Source organism: Dermacentor andersoni, chromosome 11 (genome assembly GCF_023375885.2).
Source record: "Dermacentor andersoni chromosome 11, qqDerAnde1_hic_scaffold, whole genome shotgun sequence".
In the NCBI taxonomy this organism is placed as follows: Eukaryota; Metazoa; Arthropoda; class Arachnida; order Ixodida; family Ixodidae; genus Dermacentor; species Dermacentor andersoni.
Window position 1 is genome coordinate 18083805 of NC_092824.1, and position 17629 is coordinate 18101433.

At 47.7% G+C, this 17629-nt stretch overlaps 1 protein-coding gene across 2 annotated transcripts in view; it reads right to left on the reverse strand.

Moving 5' to 3' along the window:
- Positions 1-17629, reverse strand: part of Pur-alpha (Purine-rich binding protein-alpha) — a 291757-nt gene that overhangs the window by 66796 nt on the left and 207332 nt on the right. For both annotated transcript variants that reach the window (XM_050167097.3, XM_050167098.3), the window contains one exon: positions 5882-6012. In XM_050167097.3, the coding sequence (XP_050023054.1) occupies positions 5882-6012 (131 nt within the window). The remainder of the gene's footprint in view (positions 1-5881; positions 6013-17629) is intronic.

Here is a 17629-nt window from a genome sequence, read left to right on the forward strand (position 1 = left end):
GTCTGTCCCCTTTATTATTTCTAATCTATGTGAACGACTTGCCTACTAGCATACATTGTAAACTATAACTTTTCACAGATGACTGCGTAGTTTACAACACTGTTAATTCCTCTGACAATGTTCTTTGCCTGCAGCGTGTCCTCGATGCCATCTCGTCATGGTGAGAAAAATGGCACATGCCTCTCAACTTATCGAAATGCAAATCGATGTCTTTTACTTGAAAGCGCAGTCCTTTTCAGTCCACTTATCACATTAGCTCTGTCAACATCAGCACCACTTCATCTTACAAGTACCTGGGTCTTATTTTGACGTCATCACTCTCTTGGATAACACATATCGAAACAATATGCCACAAAGCTGCGCGCTCACTCGGGTATCTATTAAGAAATTTAAAGAAGGCATCCCCAGAAGTAAAGAAGTTGGCGTATGTGACATATGTCCATCCACAACTCGAATTTGCTTCCGCTGTCTGGCATGCATCTCAAGGTTACCTAGCCGCATCATTGGAATCCGTTCAAAACCGAGCCACCCGCTTCATCACTTCACATTATTCACGGTACACTAGCGTCACTTCTTTAAAGCAAACAATAGGTCTGCCAACACTGAAGTCACGCCGCATCATATCATGTCTTTGTTTGATGCACTCCTTTTTTTACAATCCACACTCAAGGCACCACCTTCTTAAACCACCATTGCGAACTTCCTCTCGCATAAGTGACAGCTCTGCCATAGCATGTTTACGCGGCCGCTCATCTGCCATGACCACTTCCTTCTTTCCTGATGCAATCGTTCATTGGAATGCACCCCCTGGCAACTTTGTTACCTCTACTGACCACAAAAGATTTCTTGTATACCTAACAAACCACTTTGAATAACCTTCTGTTCCCAGTGTACATCGTTCATGAACCCATCATAAACCGCTCGGAATAGTCTACCCTTGTCAACCCTTCCACCTAGTTTTTTTTTTTTTCTTTTTGCGAATGTATTGCAGTGTTACTTCTTTAAATTCGAAATTTTTCTTTGATTGTTTAAAGTCATACAAAATCAGCAATGTTTCTTTTTTTGTTGTTGTTGTTTTGTACGTAACCACTCTTACTGTGTTTGTTTTGCCCCCCCCCCCCTGTGTAATGCCTTCGGGCCCTCAAAGTGATAATAAATGAAATGAAATGAAGTATGAATGGCACTACCGTATTGTCAAACATACATGTCCTGTCAACTAAGTGATCGAACCCGCTGAACTGTCTTAGGACATGCGCGTCGTGGACGAGACATTGTCAACATCGAGCGCCTCAAGCAATACTGTGATACACTCATAGTGCGGAGCTGTTAGGTCGCCGGACAACTCCCTTTTCGTTCCCGGGGGTAATTGTAGCGAAGAATAGGAACATTATAGTGGGCCATCCTCTCCAGTGCTTTCTAGTGGGTCAATCTCCCCAGTGCATTTCTCAGGTAACGCCACTCATGCTGAGGGTCTGTGCCCTGTTCTGACAGTTCGGCCATACGCTGGTGACTAATAAACCCCTTTACAGTAAGACTTTTGTAAATCCCTTGTAAACATAACAATTTAACACAAGCTGTAAATTTTGTTCATTTGTTCATTTTAGATGCTCTAAACAGATTAAGTTTACAGAACTGTGACATGTATGTTTGGTGTAGAGTTGTGGGTTTGTACTTTGTGATTCGCACTTCTTTTATTTAGCCTTACCCATTTCCCAGAAATTTTTGTAAAACCTACAAAACCCTCAATGACTAATATTCTGCCTTCAACAGTAGGTAGGATTTCAGGATTCTTCTTAAAATGTAACAAATTTAGTTGAGAACTCTAATGATGATTGTCTAGTGATGGAATTTCGCATGGCCCCAATGCTAAAGTTTTCTCTCAACTTGAATATTTCACTCCCTGAAAGGGAAAATTGTTATTCATCGGCGAGTAGCACAAAGCTACAAAGGAAACTCAGGCTGGGCCCTATGTGGGCTTCCAGACTGGAAACATGGTATGTGAGAGAGAGAGAGAGAGAGAGAGAGAGAGAGAAAGGAAAAGCAGGGAGGTTAGGCAGGAAATAAATTTTGTCTGCTACCCTGCACGGGGAGAAAGGAAAAAGGGATTCAAAGATGCAGGAAGGGAGAAAGAAGAGTAATGAAACGAAAATCAGCAGACAAAATTCTGAGCTGGCACATGTCACTGTCTAGAGTGCAGGAAGCGAAATAGCTGTTTGGCTGCCTTAGCACATATGTACAATTGTTGTGACAACTGTCGTAGTACTTTTTGCTCTGACAGTGTCTGGCTGTTCTGTCTGTAAAGCCTCTACCAAAAAACAACTTTCCAACAGATTTTCAGTGTCAGCCAACATGGTCAAAAACAATGCGACACTGGGGGCAACGTTCGCTTGACACCTAACTCAGCAAATGCCAGATCACAGCACTAATGCCCAAAGTGGCTAGCAAAGCATAAAAAAAGCTGGCTGCGCTGACAACAAAATTTTGTTGAAACTTGTTCCTTGTGGTTGGACATTAAAGTAGTACACATGACCTGCCTCTCCGGTAATTTAATGTGGGCAGATGCACACAAAATGCACAATTGTTTTCTCATACCAGCATAAGAAACGAGTATAGCTTGATCAAAATGGCAAGTTAGGCGAGCTGGTGCGTTAACGTAGTTGAAATCAAATTAATGAAGGAAAACAGATGGCCTGCTGTCAAAACCATTAATATGTTTCGCGCTGTTTGATTTCAAGGATGAGTCTGACCCGGTAAACTTAGAGGGTCTTTATAGCTTTGTGTTACTCTTGTGTGGGTGACAATACTTCTTTTTATGAAACTCTCTCTGCATTGCTGATTTCCACAAAGCAGGTTTCAATATTTACTCCCTATAAGTGCACATTTAAAGCTGGGTACAGGCAGCTGCGAAGCAACTGACCACAGCGGCGGTCAGACCTGCGACGCAGCAGAGGGTGCTAAGAATCTCTGGATCCGTATAGGCCACCATTGGAATCTGAGCCTGGCAATGTTTAACGCTAGAATGCTATCTAGTGAGGCGAGTCTAGCAGTGCCATTGGAGGAATTAGCGGGCATTAAATGGGATATAATAGAGGTCAGTGAGGTTGGGAGGACAAATGAAGCACATACAGTGCTAAAAAAAAGTGAACAAGTCCTGTGCTAATGGGGCTTAGTGGAGAGAAGAGAACTAGGCGTCGGATTCGTGATTAATAAGGATATAGCTGGTAACATACAAGAATTCTATAGCATTAACGAGAGGGTGGCAGGTCTTGTTGCGAAACTTAATAAGAGGTACAAATTTAAGGTTGTACAGGTTTACGCGCCTACATCCAGTCATGATGACCAGCAAGTCGAAAGCTTCTATGAAGACGTGGAATCGGCGATGGGTCAAGTCAAAACAAAACACGCTACACTGATGGGAGACTTCAATGCCAAGGTAGGCAAGAAGCAGGCTGGAGACAAGGCAGCGGGGGAATATGGCATAGGCACTAGGAATAGAAGGGGAGAGTTATTAGTAGAGTTTGCAGAACGGAATTATTTGCGAATAATGAATACCTTCTTCCACAAGCGAGACAGCCGAAAGCGGACATGGAGCAGCCCGAATGGCGAGACTAGAAATGAAATAGACTTTATACTCTGCGCTAACCCAGGCATCATACAAGATGTGGACGTGCTCGGCAAGGTGCGCTGCAGTGACCATAAGATGGTAAGAACTCGAATTAGCCTAGACTTGAGGAGGGAACGGAAGAAACTGGTACATAAGAAGCCGATCAATGAGTTAGCGATAAGAGGGAAAACAGACGAATTCCGGATCAAGCTACAGAACAGGTATTCGGCTTTAACTCAGGAGGAGGTCCTTAGTATTGAAGCAATGAACGACAATCTTATGGGCATCATTAAGGAGCGGGCAATATAAGTCGGTGGCAACTTCGTTAGACAGGATACCAGTAAGCTATTGCAGGAGACGAAAGATCTCATTAAGAAATGCCAATGTATAAAAGCCTCTAACCTTACAGCTAGAGTAGAACTGGCAGAACTTTCCAAGTTAAACAACAAGCGTAAGATAGTTGACATAAGGAAGTATAATATGGATAGAATTGAACATGCTCTCAGGAACAGAGGAAACCTAAAAGCAGTGAAGAAGAAACTAGGAATAGGCAAGAATCAGGTGTATGCGTTAAGAGACAAAGCCGGCAATATCATTACTAATATGGATGAGATAGTTCAAGTGGCTTAGGAGTTCTATAGAGATTTATACAGAACCAGTGGCACCCATGACGATAATGGAAGAGAGAATAGTCTAGAGCAATTTGAAATCCCACAAGTAACGCCGGAAGAAGTAAAGAAAGCCTTGGGAGCTATGCAAAGGGGGAAGGCAGCTGGGAAGGATCAGGTAACAGCGGATTTGTTAAAGGATGGTGGGCAAATTGTTCTAAAAAAGCTGGCCACCCTGTATACGCAATGCCTCATGACCTCCAGTGTACCGGAATATAGGAAGAACGCTAACATAATCCTATTCCATAAGAATGGGGACGCCAACGACTTGAAAAATTATAGACCAATCAGCTTACTGTCCGTTGCCTACAAAGTATTTACTAAGGTAATCGCAAATAGAATCAGGAATACCTTAGACTTCCCTCAACAAAAGGACCAGGCAGGATTCCGTAATGGCTACTCAACAATAGACCATATTCACACTATCAATCAGGTGATAGAGAAATGTGCGGAATATAACCAACCTTTATATATAGCTTTCATTGATTACGAGAAAGCGTTTGATTCAGTCGAAACCTCAGCAGTCATGGAGGCATTACGGAATCAGGGTATAGACGACCCGTATGTAAAAATACTGAACGATATCTATAGCGGCTCCACAGCCACCGTAGTCCTCCATAAAGAAAGCAATAAAATCCCAATAAAGAAAGGCGTTAGGCAGGGAGATACGATCTCTCCAATGCTATTTACAGCGTATTTACAGGAGGTATTCAGAGACCTGGATTGGGAAGAATTGGGGATAAGAGTTGATGAGAATACCTTAGTAACTTGCAATTCGCTGATGATATTGCCTTGCTTAGTAACTCAGGGGACCAAATGCAATGCATGCTCACTGACCTGGAGAGGCAAAGCAGAAGAGTGGGTCTAAAATTTAATCTGCAGAAAACTAAAGTAATGTTTAACAGTCTCGGAAGAGAACAGCAGTTTACGATAGGTAGCGAGGCACTGGAAATGGTAAGGGAATACATCTACTTAGGCCAGGTAGGGACCGCGGATCCGGATCATGAGACGGAAATAACCAGAAGAATAAGAATGGGCTGGGGTGCATTTGGCAGGCATTCTCAGATCATGAGCAGCAGGTTGCCATCATCCCTCAAGAGAAAAGTGTATAACAGCTGTGCCTTAGCAGTACTCACCTACGGGGCAGAAACCTGGAGGCTTACGAAAAGGGCTCTACTTAAATTGAGGACGACGCAGCGAGCTATGGAAAGAAGAATGGTGGGTGTAACGTTAAGGAAGAGAGCAGATTGGGTGAGGGAACAAACGCAAGTTAATGACATCTTAGTTGAAATCAAGAAAAAGAAATGGGCATGGGCAGGACATGTAATGAGGAGGGAAGATAACCGATGGTCATTAAGGGTTACGGACTGGGTTCCAAGAGAAGGGAACGTAGCAGGGGGCGACAGAAAGTTAGGTGGACAGATGAGATTAAGAAGTTTGCAGGGACAACATGGCCACAATTAGCACATGACTGGGGCAGAGAAGTATGGGAGAGGCCTTTGGCCCTGCAGTGGGCATAGGCAGGCTGATGATGATGATGACAGGCTTGGTAATGAATCAATTGGTCAAACACTGCTGGACACAATCTACATGCCCTATGTGTGCATACCTGCTGCACCTCGGCCACCTTGATAAAGCGACCCCTGCGGTTCTGTTTGACGTCGAGGTAGAACCTCTTGGACTGGATCTGGAGCATCTTGGTGGCCAGTTCCTGCTCGCCTTGCGACATGAGCTGTCCTCCTGCGCAAACAACAGCAAGGGAGCCACATCTGTGAGATCCACTACCACGCATTGTTTATTGTTTATACTGTGCTGCAGGCCCGAAAGAGGACCCAAGCAGGAGAAGCAAAACACTTGAGCACAGAAAATAAAATAAAATAAAATAAAATAAACACAGAAAAGTGACATGCAACTAGTTGTGCCAGCCTTCTTGCAGGCTTTAGCGGGCTTCTTTCAGGCTTGGAAAAAAACTTATGTAGCATGTATTGAGCAACAGAAAGCTGGATCAGAAATTTGTTAAGATTGTCTAGAATATTTTATTGACACTTTTGTTCTGAACATAATATTTCATAATTAATTAATAACAATCATGTAATTAGGCAAAATAGAAAGAGATTGTCCTACTTGCTCCAAGCAGCGGCATAAAAATCGGGCCCCTCGGTTAACCCTCTTTCTTATCGTTTATTACATAACGAGGGTCTCGAATCCGGCAACATTGATGCCTTCAGGTAGCATGTGTGGATTTATTGACCAGTTGCCTTCACCCAGAAAGATCGCATCCTCGTGACGCCTGCGGCAAAAAGGATGTTCCACGTCCGCCGCCAAGGTCTGTGAGTGATGGCGCTGGCTAACACTCCCAGGGTTCTACTAGGGCACATAAATACCCAAGAAAGTGGATGGGGAAACGGCACCACTGTAGCTCAATTGGTAGAGCATCGCATGCGAAATGCGAAGGTTGTGGGTTCGGTTCCCACCTGCGGCAAGTTGTTTTTTCATCCACTTTTTTTGCATTAGTTTATCGTTTCCTTATTTCATTTATTAAGCACAAGTAATTTCCCCTATGTTGCCTTTGGTGTCAATGTTTGTTGGCTTCTTATGATCTGCTTATTGCTAGTATGGGGTATCGCCCAAAGGTGTAGGCATGATGTCCGCCACCTCCTAAGCCACCTCAGAAGACAGCTTGCAAAGTAAGTGGCGAAACCGAGAAGTCTCGAAAGTGATGTGGTGCAGATTGAAGATGGCTTCAACCTGGGCGAACCAAACCTGCAGATTCTTGTGCCAGAACATGGGCAGGCACGGCTGGAGAGCTGCGATATCCTGTGGGTGCATGGTAGCATTAGGGGGAAGGTTGCCTGAGGATGGCAGGTTGCTGCAGTCGATCACCTCTTAAGTAGGAATCACCACTGTAGGGAACCGAGAGGTCCCAGCGAAGCAGCGCAAGGACATGAGGTCCCAGCATAGCAGTCTTCTAGAACAGAGCTGTTTGTTCTCTGCATGCGTATCAAACACGCACTGTCTATCTTTATTTTCCTCGTCTTTTGTAGTTGGCACCAAGCCGCCAGCTGAGAGCACCAACCTTGGCGCGTCTCCGTGTTGCAGCGTCGGTGGTCGCTACAGTATTTTTGTAATCAGAATGACATAGAAACGTTCATGGCTACATTAAAAAAAAAATTGTGAATTTATTGGGGGGATTCGAGAGCACACCCAGCTCTCCTCTAACTACCCACGGTTGCATTTGTGGTTGCGTACCGCTTTTCGCTTAGTAACGCTATCGTCATGAGGTAGAGAGAGCAGAGTACGCACAAGATAGCTATAGCTTTTCACATCCATAAGTAAGCATGCACACAAATGCATAAGCCAGCTCTCCATCACTATAACACAGAATGAATTTAACTTCTTAAATTAGGTTTAATCACACACGACGTATGTGATGCTGTTTTACAAGGTGTTGGTTTTATTTAATTTTCCTCGCTTTGGCGCTATCCGCGTTGTATTTATCGGTCATGTGTTTGCCTTAAAGCTTCAGTTGATAGACAGTCCTTGTAACTGTCTCTTCTCTTTTGTCTTTGTCTAGTTGTTGCACTAAACAGATCACGATCCTTTATGAAAGTAATGCTTTCTTTGCCCTTCTGTTCGGGTTATGGCTTGTCTGCTTAGTCCACTTTTCGCCAACTAAACCGCGACAATGTGACAGTAAACTGTGGGCCAATCCCAGAGAGGGTGTAATGAAAACTGGGCCCATCCCGTGTAAAGGAACAACAGGGTTGAGGCAGCTGTGAGAGGAGGAATGTACTGAGAGAGGGTCGGGCGAGCGAAGTTTGCCTGCTGAAGACACAACTCAATAGGCATCCCTTCACAAATACTGCTCGACAAACTTTACCGAGGGTTCCTGCCGAAACTAAATCACGTGCTCGCAAGCCTTGCGGCAACGTACGCCGGCGCGCGCTCCCCGCAAGGCCGTGCCGCGGTACGCTGTCGTCACGAGCGTCGGGATCGAGCGTCACGCGACCACTGCGTCATCAGGGTCGATGCCAGGCGAGACGGCCATTTTCAAGCCCGAAGCGATACAGACAATCTCGACGCGCGACAACGCGCAGACGTTAATAAACAAATCGCGGCGAGCGAGAAACAAAGGAAAGAGAAGCAGCGGGCAGGGCTGGAAAGAGTACGCGCGAAGTGTGGGCGCCAAATGCGCATCGGACGGCAGCTCGAACATCACCGGAGCGTAAATATAGCGCTCCAATCGTCGGAGCGCGCGCGGCGGCCATGTCGACGGGACGAACGGGAAACCGCAGGAAAGGTCAAGAGATGCAGTGAGGCGAGAGGGACGGCGGGGGGGGGGGGGGGGGGGTGCAAGCGCGTGACGGCTGCAACACGGACACTGGACGCCTGGCGCGGGCTATTATCGGCCATTGCGCGCGCTCGAGCGTCGCTTGCCGTACAACTACGCACTGTTGGCGCTGCCGCGAGGGCCGTAACATACGCCGACGCGTGGTCAAGGCGCAGCTGGAATTCGCGACGCTGGTGGCGACATATTATTGGGCTAGCAATTGGATGGACACTCCAAGCGCATTTGAGGCGTCGCCGTGAGGTTCAGTATAAAGCCCAAGGGCGATAAAATCGTCGCCGCGCGCCGTCTGCTGTATGTGCGAGGGTGAGCCGGAGATCGCGGCTCAATCTAGCGCACGCAAGGGCGGAAAGCGGGGAGCAAGCGCGCCGTCTTCCGTCGAGCAAAGCTCTGGGGTGCATTTTTACAACTACTAGTAGGTACAGCGGGGCGTGGCGTTTCTCGCGGCGCGAGTAAGAGCGGGAGCGAGAGAGAAAATCTGGGGGCCTTTGCTCTTCTGCCTAGGCACTACGGAGGAGGTTAGCGTGTGTTGTATGCGTTGTCAGGATTGGGGGCTCAATCCCGTCGCTCGTGATCCGTTGTCAAGATTGGAGTCCGGCATGAATTCGAAGGTAGGTGGCCCATGCCGTCGTCCAACTTATCCACGCTGAGGACGTTGATGAAGGGAAGAACTGCTTCTCATCGAGAACGAGGAAAATGGGTTTATTTACAGTATTTATATCAGTCTAACATGACTGCTTAAGAAAAAGAGTGTCAGTCCAACATGACTGCTCAAGAGAAAGTGTGTCGAGCATCCGCACAACAGCCGTTTTTAAACACTCGGTCCGCCGGCGATACAAGGCGGCGAATGTTCGTTTCGTCATCGCAAAACTAGCCACCTCCCGCGATACAAGGTGACGCGAGCGTTCGTTTACTCATTGTAAATTCGCCGCCGCCCCGCAGAACAGTTTACGCACACAAAGGCACACACATTCCGATGTCCGGCGCCGACGTCAGAGGGGCGCCGTTCCGGGAAGCTCAGAGCCATTCTGAGTAACTCGTTGTCCTGCGTCCTCTTCGGCGTGTGGGAAGCACCAAAAAACGGCTTTCCCGCGGCAGCTCGCTCGCGCGTAGCAGATCAGGTCCGCGCTGGGGAGTTTGGACACAATAGTTCGTTCGCCGAACTCATTCCGTCACAACGGCGATGGGGCTAGGGGATGGCGGCGGTTTTCAGCACAAAGCCCGCTTCAACGAACGCATCCTAGATGAAGCGACGGAGAGTGGGGGATGCGCGTCTTGTTCCCCAGTCGTAATTGGGTGGCAATCCTGCATTGCAGCTCGCCATTCTTAACAGCGTTTGTCCCATGGACATGCCGGCATTGTGGAGTGCTGTCGAATTTGTTTACGCTCCGCCGCTGGCTGCCCGCGCGGTGAGGCAATGGGCACGGATTTGGTGATCGCTGTGTCTGAAGGGGCAAGGTTCTGACTGGTGTTGTACAAGTCGCGGATCGCTATTTTCATCGCGACGATACGTCGGATTTCTTTACAAGCACTGCTCCGGGAGGGCACAAGTCCCTGGCAAACGGAGCCTCAGGAGAGTACTTGAGGTTATATTAAAGCAGGCGGCGTCGGATCTCCGGGGCACCCAAGCGGTAGCGGGGGAATCAAAGCTGGAAGCAGGGCGGCCCGTGGGTTGAGGCCGCTCAGGCCGAAGCGTGCCAGGGGGTGTTCGCATAAAAAATTGGCTGTCCGCGATAGCGGACAGCCGATTCCCCTGTCACGAGCAGGCCTCGGCGAGCCCCAACCCACGGACCAGTCCGGGTTCTAGCTTTGATGTCCCAGTTGCCGCTTTGGTGTCCAGGAAGGAAGGAAAACTTTATTTGGTCCTGCAAGTGATGATCAACCACTAAGCGGGCCGCTCCCACGTCGGGACCGGAAGGCCAAGCCTCACGGCCACGTCGTGAGCCTGCTGGACAGCCCAGAATTGTTCATCCTGGTACGGGCTGCGAAGTGCAGCCTCCCACTTGGACGCATCCTTGATCGCCGAGTCTTCAATTCTTTCGCAAGACCAGAGCATGTGTTCGAGCGTGGCTAAAGCACTACAGTCTTGGCAATAAGGCTCTGTATACGTCTCCGGATAAAACATGTTCAGTCTCCGTGGGCAAGGATAAGTAACAGTCTGCAGTAAGCGTAATGTAAGTGCCTGAGCCCTGTTTAGTTTAGGATGTGGCAAACTGTAAACCCTGCGATTAAGAAGGCAATACTTCGTGATTTCATTGTATGTGGAAGGGGAGTCTCTGTTCTCGGGGAGTACCGCCACGCCGTTGCGCGGGGCAGAGCGGAGGGTAAGATCTCACGCTGCCTCATGAGCGGACTCATTGAGACTCGGAGGGGCTCCCTCGATCATACCAATGTGAGCAGGGAACCAACATAAGTAGTGCTGAGAGATCTCACATGTCTGCATAATTTTAAAAGCAACCTTAGCCACCGAGCCCTTCTCGAAGGCCCTAACGGCCGACTTTGAATCACTATATACAAAAGGCCTGCGCCTGTCAACCAGGGCGAGCGCAATAGCTGCTTGCTCCGCGACCTCTGGCCTATAAGACCGAATGGTTGCGTTAAAAGAAGCATCGACGAAGCCAACCTTCTGATTCTCATCACGAATGAGTCTCAGCAGGCAAGCTCCCCTGGCCTTTCTTCTACCAGCATTTCGCTCCGGATGCACGTTCCTGGGAACAGGCTTGACCTGATACCGATTACGGACCTTCAAGGGAATACCGACATGAAGCTGCGAAATCTTCTCATGAGGAACACCTAACTCTCTCAGAATCTGCCGACCCGTGCTAGTCGTGGAGAGACGCACCATCCGCGTCCTCTCCTGAGCCTCGCTATCTCATCCAAGGTATTATGAATTCCCAGCTGGAGAAGTCGGTCGGTGCTGGTGCACATTGGCACTCCCAACACTTTTTTCGTGATCTTCCTAATCTGCGTGTCAAGCTTCTCCTTCTCCGATGGTTTCCACTTGTGCATGGCCGCCACATAAGTAAAGTGACACAATACAAATGCGTGCATAAGTCTAATCAGACTATCCTCCTTGAACCCCGTCTGCCTGTTGACCACCCTCTTCACTAGGCGTACCGCATTTTCTGTCTTGGCAATGATCTTCTGCATCGTCAGCGTGTTGGCGCTGTTCGACTCAATAATCATCCCCAGAACCCTGATCTTATTGACCCTAGGTATGAGATCGCCATTTCTTGTACGAAGTTGAATGCTCTGCTGGTCCACGGGGACCCATCCCCTTGGCTTGGGTCCCCTTCTAGTGGGAGTGTACAGCAACAGCTCCGACTTGGAGGGGGAGCACCTTAACCCCGTCGGGTCCAAATAATTCTCAATTACATCTACTGCCTCCTGCAGAACACTTTCGATATAGCCCTCACTACCACCGGGACACCATATGGTCACGTCATCTGCATACATGCATGGTGTGCCTAATCCCCTCAATCTCCAAGAGCTTCTTGGTCAATCCGACCATGGTCAGATTGAACAATGCGGGCGAGATGACGGCCCCCTGAGGAGTGCCCCTGTCTCCAAGATTGAACGTCTTTGACTCCAGCTCCGCAACCTTCAAGGTAGCCTTCCTGTCTGACAGGAAGGACCTAACATAGTCATGAAAGCGCGCGCCGAGGCCAAGATCCGAAATAGACTTAAGAATATAAGAGTGCCGAACGTTGTCAAAAGCCTTTTCCAGGTCCAGCCCTAGGATGGCCTTAACGCCCCTTCCATCTCCATCAATGACCTGATGCTTGATGAGCTTCATTGCGACTTGAGTCGACAGCCTGGCCCGAAAACCAATCATAGTGTGGGGGTAGACCTGGTTCTCCTCAAGGTACCTTGCAAGCCGATTAAGCACCGCATGCTCGGCTACCTTGCCCACACACGAAGTGAGCGAAATAGGCCCTAAGTTATCAATGCTTTGGACTTTGCCAGCCTTGCGAATCAGCATCGTGAGAGCTGTCTTCCACAGCTCCGAAGCCACCCCGTCTCTCCACATAGCGTTAACCTTCCGGTAAGGTACTTGATTGACCTATCGCCCTGATTCTTCAAAAGCTTGTTCGAAATCCCGTCCGGTCCGGGAGCCGACTTGCTGGTGTCCTGGAGGCTTCGCCAATAATGCGAAATAATGACACGTTGATTCAATTAGTAAAAAAACACGATTCAATAAATATAATTACGTCCAGCCGCCAACTTCCGAAGCTAAGTTCAGCACTACCGCGACTTCTGCCGGCACGTCTGTAGGGACAAGCGCATACGATACGCGCTAAGGGACTCCTCCGTAGTGCCTAGGCAGAGTCGTATATTCAAGAAGCAAGTCCCCACATTTCTTCTCTCGCACCCGCTCTTACTCGCGCATGCGCGCACACGTCTATCGTCTCCGCAAGTGCCACGCCACGCTGTACATACTAGCAGTTGTAAATACGCCCCTGGTCAGGGCGTGGCGCGTTGTCTCAATGTACGCACCACCAGCCCACGTGAACTATGTTCCGGTGTAAACGAAAGAGATGTTAGAGCTAGGGCCAGTGTTGCTAGATAATTTTCATGGATAATTTTCTATATTGTGGGAAATATTAGGGGTGCGAGGGAAAAGGCGGATTTCTTTTTTGGCAATGTAAGACGTGGCAAATATTTTAGTTAGGTCGAAAATGTTGTTTTGCCCCTTTTGAGGTGCCGAGCACCAATCGTGGCATTAATAACTCGTTAGTGAGTAGCGAATTGAAGTCAATCCGACAGACCTAAATCCTCACGAAGACGCTATTTTGCTATAGTTTCGAAATACGAGCATCCTGTGCACGGCCAGCTTAGGTTACACTTGTGGTAGCTCGCTAGAAGGACTGTTGCAAAGACGGACATTCCCACGGCTTCCTTTCTCTCTCTTCCCGTTCTCACTTCCCCAGCGTATATAGGGTAGCCAACTCTTGAGTGGTTAACATACTTGCCTTCTTTATATCCCTTTCTCTTTCTCCCCTCGGATTGATTAAGCGGCCTTGCTGTAAGCTTGCAGCGCACGTAAAACTAGATGCCGGAAGGTTGAAGTTCCAGCAAAGTTGGTTGGAGAATTGTTCGTTAAAGGACTTACTTCCTCCAATGAAAAGTGACCACTACCGGAACTTCATACTCTTTTTTCCTTTTTTTTTTCAGCCAGCGTGTCTGGCAAGGTCATGCATGCCATGTGTGGAGAACCGAACATTGAGTGTTATCTTTAATTTTCGCAGTAAGTATGATCCTTGAAACGTGCTAAATGTGGAGCAGGAAGTATAGCTGCTTTGTTACGGGTTGATTGCTGCATTAACATTGCGCTTTGAATGCGTGAAAAGCTGACAACAACGCTTTCTGTCTGAGGTTTAGAAAAGAAACGTTTCAACAAGGCAGTGTACGCGGGTTTCAAACTATTTCTGACTGCCACCCACACATGAGCGTACGTGGGACTCAATCGTGTCAGTTGTGTGCTTGCTTAGCCGAATGTGCATTAATTTCCTTTTAGGTGACCTTTGAAGTAATTGATTATGACAATAGATGCTCTGAAAATGACTCGTTTTAAACAGAACATCAAACAAACGATTTTTTCTGTTCAAGAACATTTCGTGAATAAATTTGTTCGTGTGTAAGAAAGGTAGATATTCGCAATTTGACACACACTATTCAAGCGTGATCCATCATGATGGTGGCGGTGTTTATTATTGCTGATGTTGAATAGGCAATAAGGGGGGGGGGGGAGAAGAGGCTGATAATGTTACCAGTTGAACGAGGGAAACAAAGGGAAATTTCCGCCCGTAACGTAGGCAAAGAACCCGTGACAATCTGGCAGCATTGGCTAGGGCCATTCGCGAAGTGCACTGGGAGGCGTGAGAGTTCCGGCCACGAAAATACTGCACGTACAGCCTGCCGCAAAAGTTTGCGGGACACGGGTTGCTAGACAAATGTCCATGCACTACTTCCACTCTGCTGCTTCTAGTTCAACAGGGCAATGCGTAGGTCGCAAAATCTGCAACGGATTGAAACATTCGGTGATATATATGTGGCTGCATATACAGCTTCGCGGAAACTCGGATTTTCCGCAAATCCCGTGTCCCGTAATCTTTTGCGACCGCCTATACACGTGCTCCCAGCGCAGACCGCGTGGGAGTGCAGCCGAAGAAGCGATGACGCGCTTGAAATCGAAAGCAATAAAAATACTAGGATCGAAATATATCCGTCGCTGAGACCGGCAATGAAAAGACAGATAAGAAAGAGCAAGCCTCACGACGTCCAGGAATTAAATTTTAGACGTGTCAAGTTGCGCCATTTTTTTGCATATCGAGCCAATTGGAGAGGGCGTTGCCGCGGTCCACAAGGGCCCCCGCAAATAACCCAAATATCTACAAATACAGATATCCAAAGCAGACCCCCCCTTCCCCCCCCCCCTCCCACTACCCATGGGACTACGGGGTTGCGCACCCTATCACCGTCCCTGGATCAAAACTTCACATTTGTTGCAAATAATAAAAATAAAAGTAAAAATTCTGGCAGACAAACAAATGGAGGACCCAAGGTTGTGCCCAGTACTTTCTACGTAAGTAAACTACAGCATTTTCCTTCCTCTCATTCCTTAGCCCAGCAACCATGCCAGCTATAATGCGCCAAGTAGGCAAGTGAAATACAGAGAAGGGATAAAAAAAACCAAACAAAGGAGGAGATACATTACTCTAGCTGCATAAAAGAGAAGAACGAAAAGCACTGTTTATTAAGATGAGAAAAGAATACGTTGGCAGAGATTAATTATGAGTACTTTTTTTTTCCAGTTTCAGGTGAAAATTCGACTCTTTCTTAATGGAGCTCATCGCATCTTAATATCCAGCCTCTATCGAGCCTCGACAAAAGCCTTCCTAACAAAACCTTAAACAGACCGAGCCGATTAAGGCTCATCGCTTTTAAAACAAAAGAAATTTCACTGGCTAATAGATAGAGCATGCATTGTGAAAAGTTTTTCAAACACTATATAGGGATCGCGGATATCGTCTGCGTTTGCTAGAAGGAAAATTACGGCTGCGAAGAATAAAGCGAACATAATTCCCTCGAGAAAAATAACTCCCGGACGAAGAATGGCGATAATGAAAATATCTATTTCTCCTCAAGATTCTAAACAAGCCCACGAACAATAGTCAAATAGATAAATTCTTTCTACATCTTTTTTTTTTCTTTTCTTGGCAACCTATTGGAATGTTTAAAAAAGAAAAAGACTGTTCGAAGGCAGGTTCATTGGGCAAAAGTTTTACTTTTGCCCAATGAACCTGCCTAGCATAGCGGCACTGCATAGCGGTTGCGGTAACTGCATAGCGGTAGCGCCTTTCAGGCGCTCCCGCTATGCAGTTTCCTTCGCGTCGCTGTCTATGCTTATTTTACTGCTGTTACTAAATATCGAGCAGGTCGCTTTCCCTTATTTCACTCCACCATATCAGACATTTGACATTTCACAGCGCATGTAAGCAAGCTAGGTTATCATGCGCCTAAGCTAGCCTGTATCTTTTTTTGCTGCAGTATCCGTGCTGTCTTATAGGTGCAGCCCTCATCCCCCCCCCCCCCCGCCACCAACACACGCACGCACGTGTGTTTGGAGCAAAAGAGAGAGAGAAACGAGCGAAAATCAGAGCGTAGACGAATGTATACGCCAATTACCAATTTATAAGCTAAGTGAGGAAAGTTTACTAGTTAACTCTAGATATTATGGGACGACATATCGTAATTGCAAAATTGCCCCTATAGCCATAAAGACGGGCCATTCGCTAGACGTCATGTGTGTATACATAGCACAAGTCACGAGAAATACGCCCTCAAAATACGTTTAAAAAAAGTACTGCTGCTCTAATTAGGGGAGTACTGACACACTTTTTCAAAGGTGTGTACACCTTTGAAATACATACAGAGTAGAGTTGCTATAGCAACTCTACTCTGTATACCGCACGCCTTCAGGGTGCGAAAGGATGGCACTTAGCAAGATGCGCGGAGGCTGGGAAACACATTCATAGATATTGCAATTTGATAGTTCAGTCAAAAAGTGCAGCACTGGCGTCGTCGGCACAACGGTGACGTCATGACAGAGCAAAATGTGCCGACATCGTGCGACAATATTGCCAAGTAGAACGGCCTTGCTATTCCGAATTCCCCCCCCCCCCTCCTCCTCCTCCTTTCTTCCCTTCTCCTTTGAGAGTGCCGATCGCATCTCTTGTGGTCGCGGTCGCGCGTGGGAGCCGGAAGGATCGCACGGACGGCGCCAGCCGATGTGTGACGACGTAATGATGCGACGCCGTCATGGGCGCCGTAACCGAAAATGGTTCGCAGAAACAGGTATCTATAGAAAATTATTTATGGCGCCCGGATGCTCTGCGGTATTTTTTGTGGAATTTAAACGTTCGTTTAACACAATAATAATAATATTAATAGTAATAATAATAATAATGTACAATTTCCAAAGCGTCGTGTCACGAACTCCTTGAGGCCTCGCGATTGCTGAATGATACTTGCGCCAGACTGGCGTCCAGTAACACGCGTCCCGGAGTTTATAGCTTTGCTGGAAACGCCTAATGGCCAAAATCGGGGTGACGCTCTGTGGCGTCACCAGTGACGTGACTGTTACCGACGTGACGCCCACGCGCGGCTTGCTTGCGATTTTCATATTGTTTTCTAACCAATCGTCGCGCGAAACTTTGCGCGCGGACTGCGCGTCTAAACTTCGCCGATACCGTCGGGAAGAAATTCAATTATCCGTGCTGCTGCGCTTTTTACGTGCGCGTCCAAGCCCGTGCGAAACGGCGTGACGGATAGCGCGAGCCGAATGCACCCGCCTCGGAATCAGAGCGCCTCCAGCTGGGGCTCAAACCCTCCGCCGAGGCGATTCCGCGTAAATCGCTCGTCGCCGCGTTCGAACGAGCGGCGGAATTGATTTTGCCGGCGCTCGGGTCCGCTCGGGGCAATGACGTGTACTGCACGAGGCAGGAG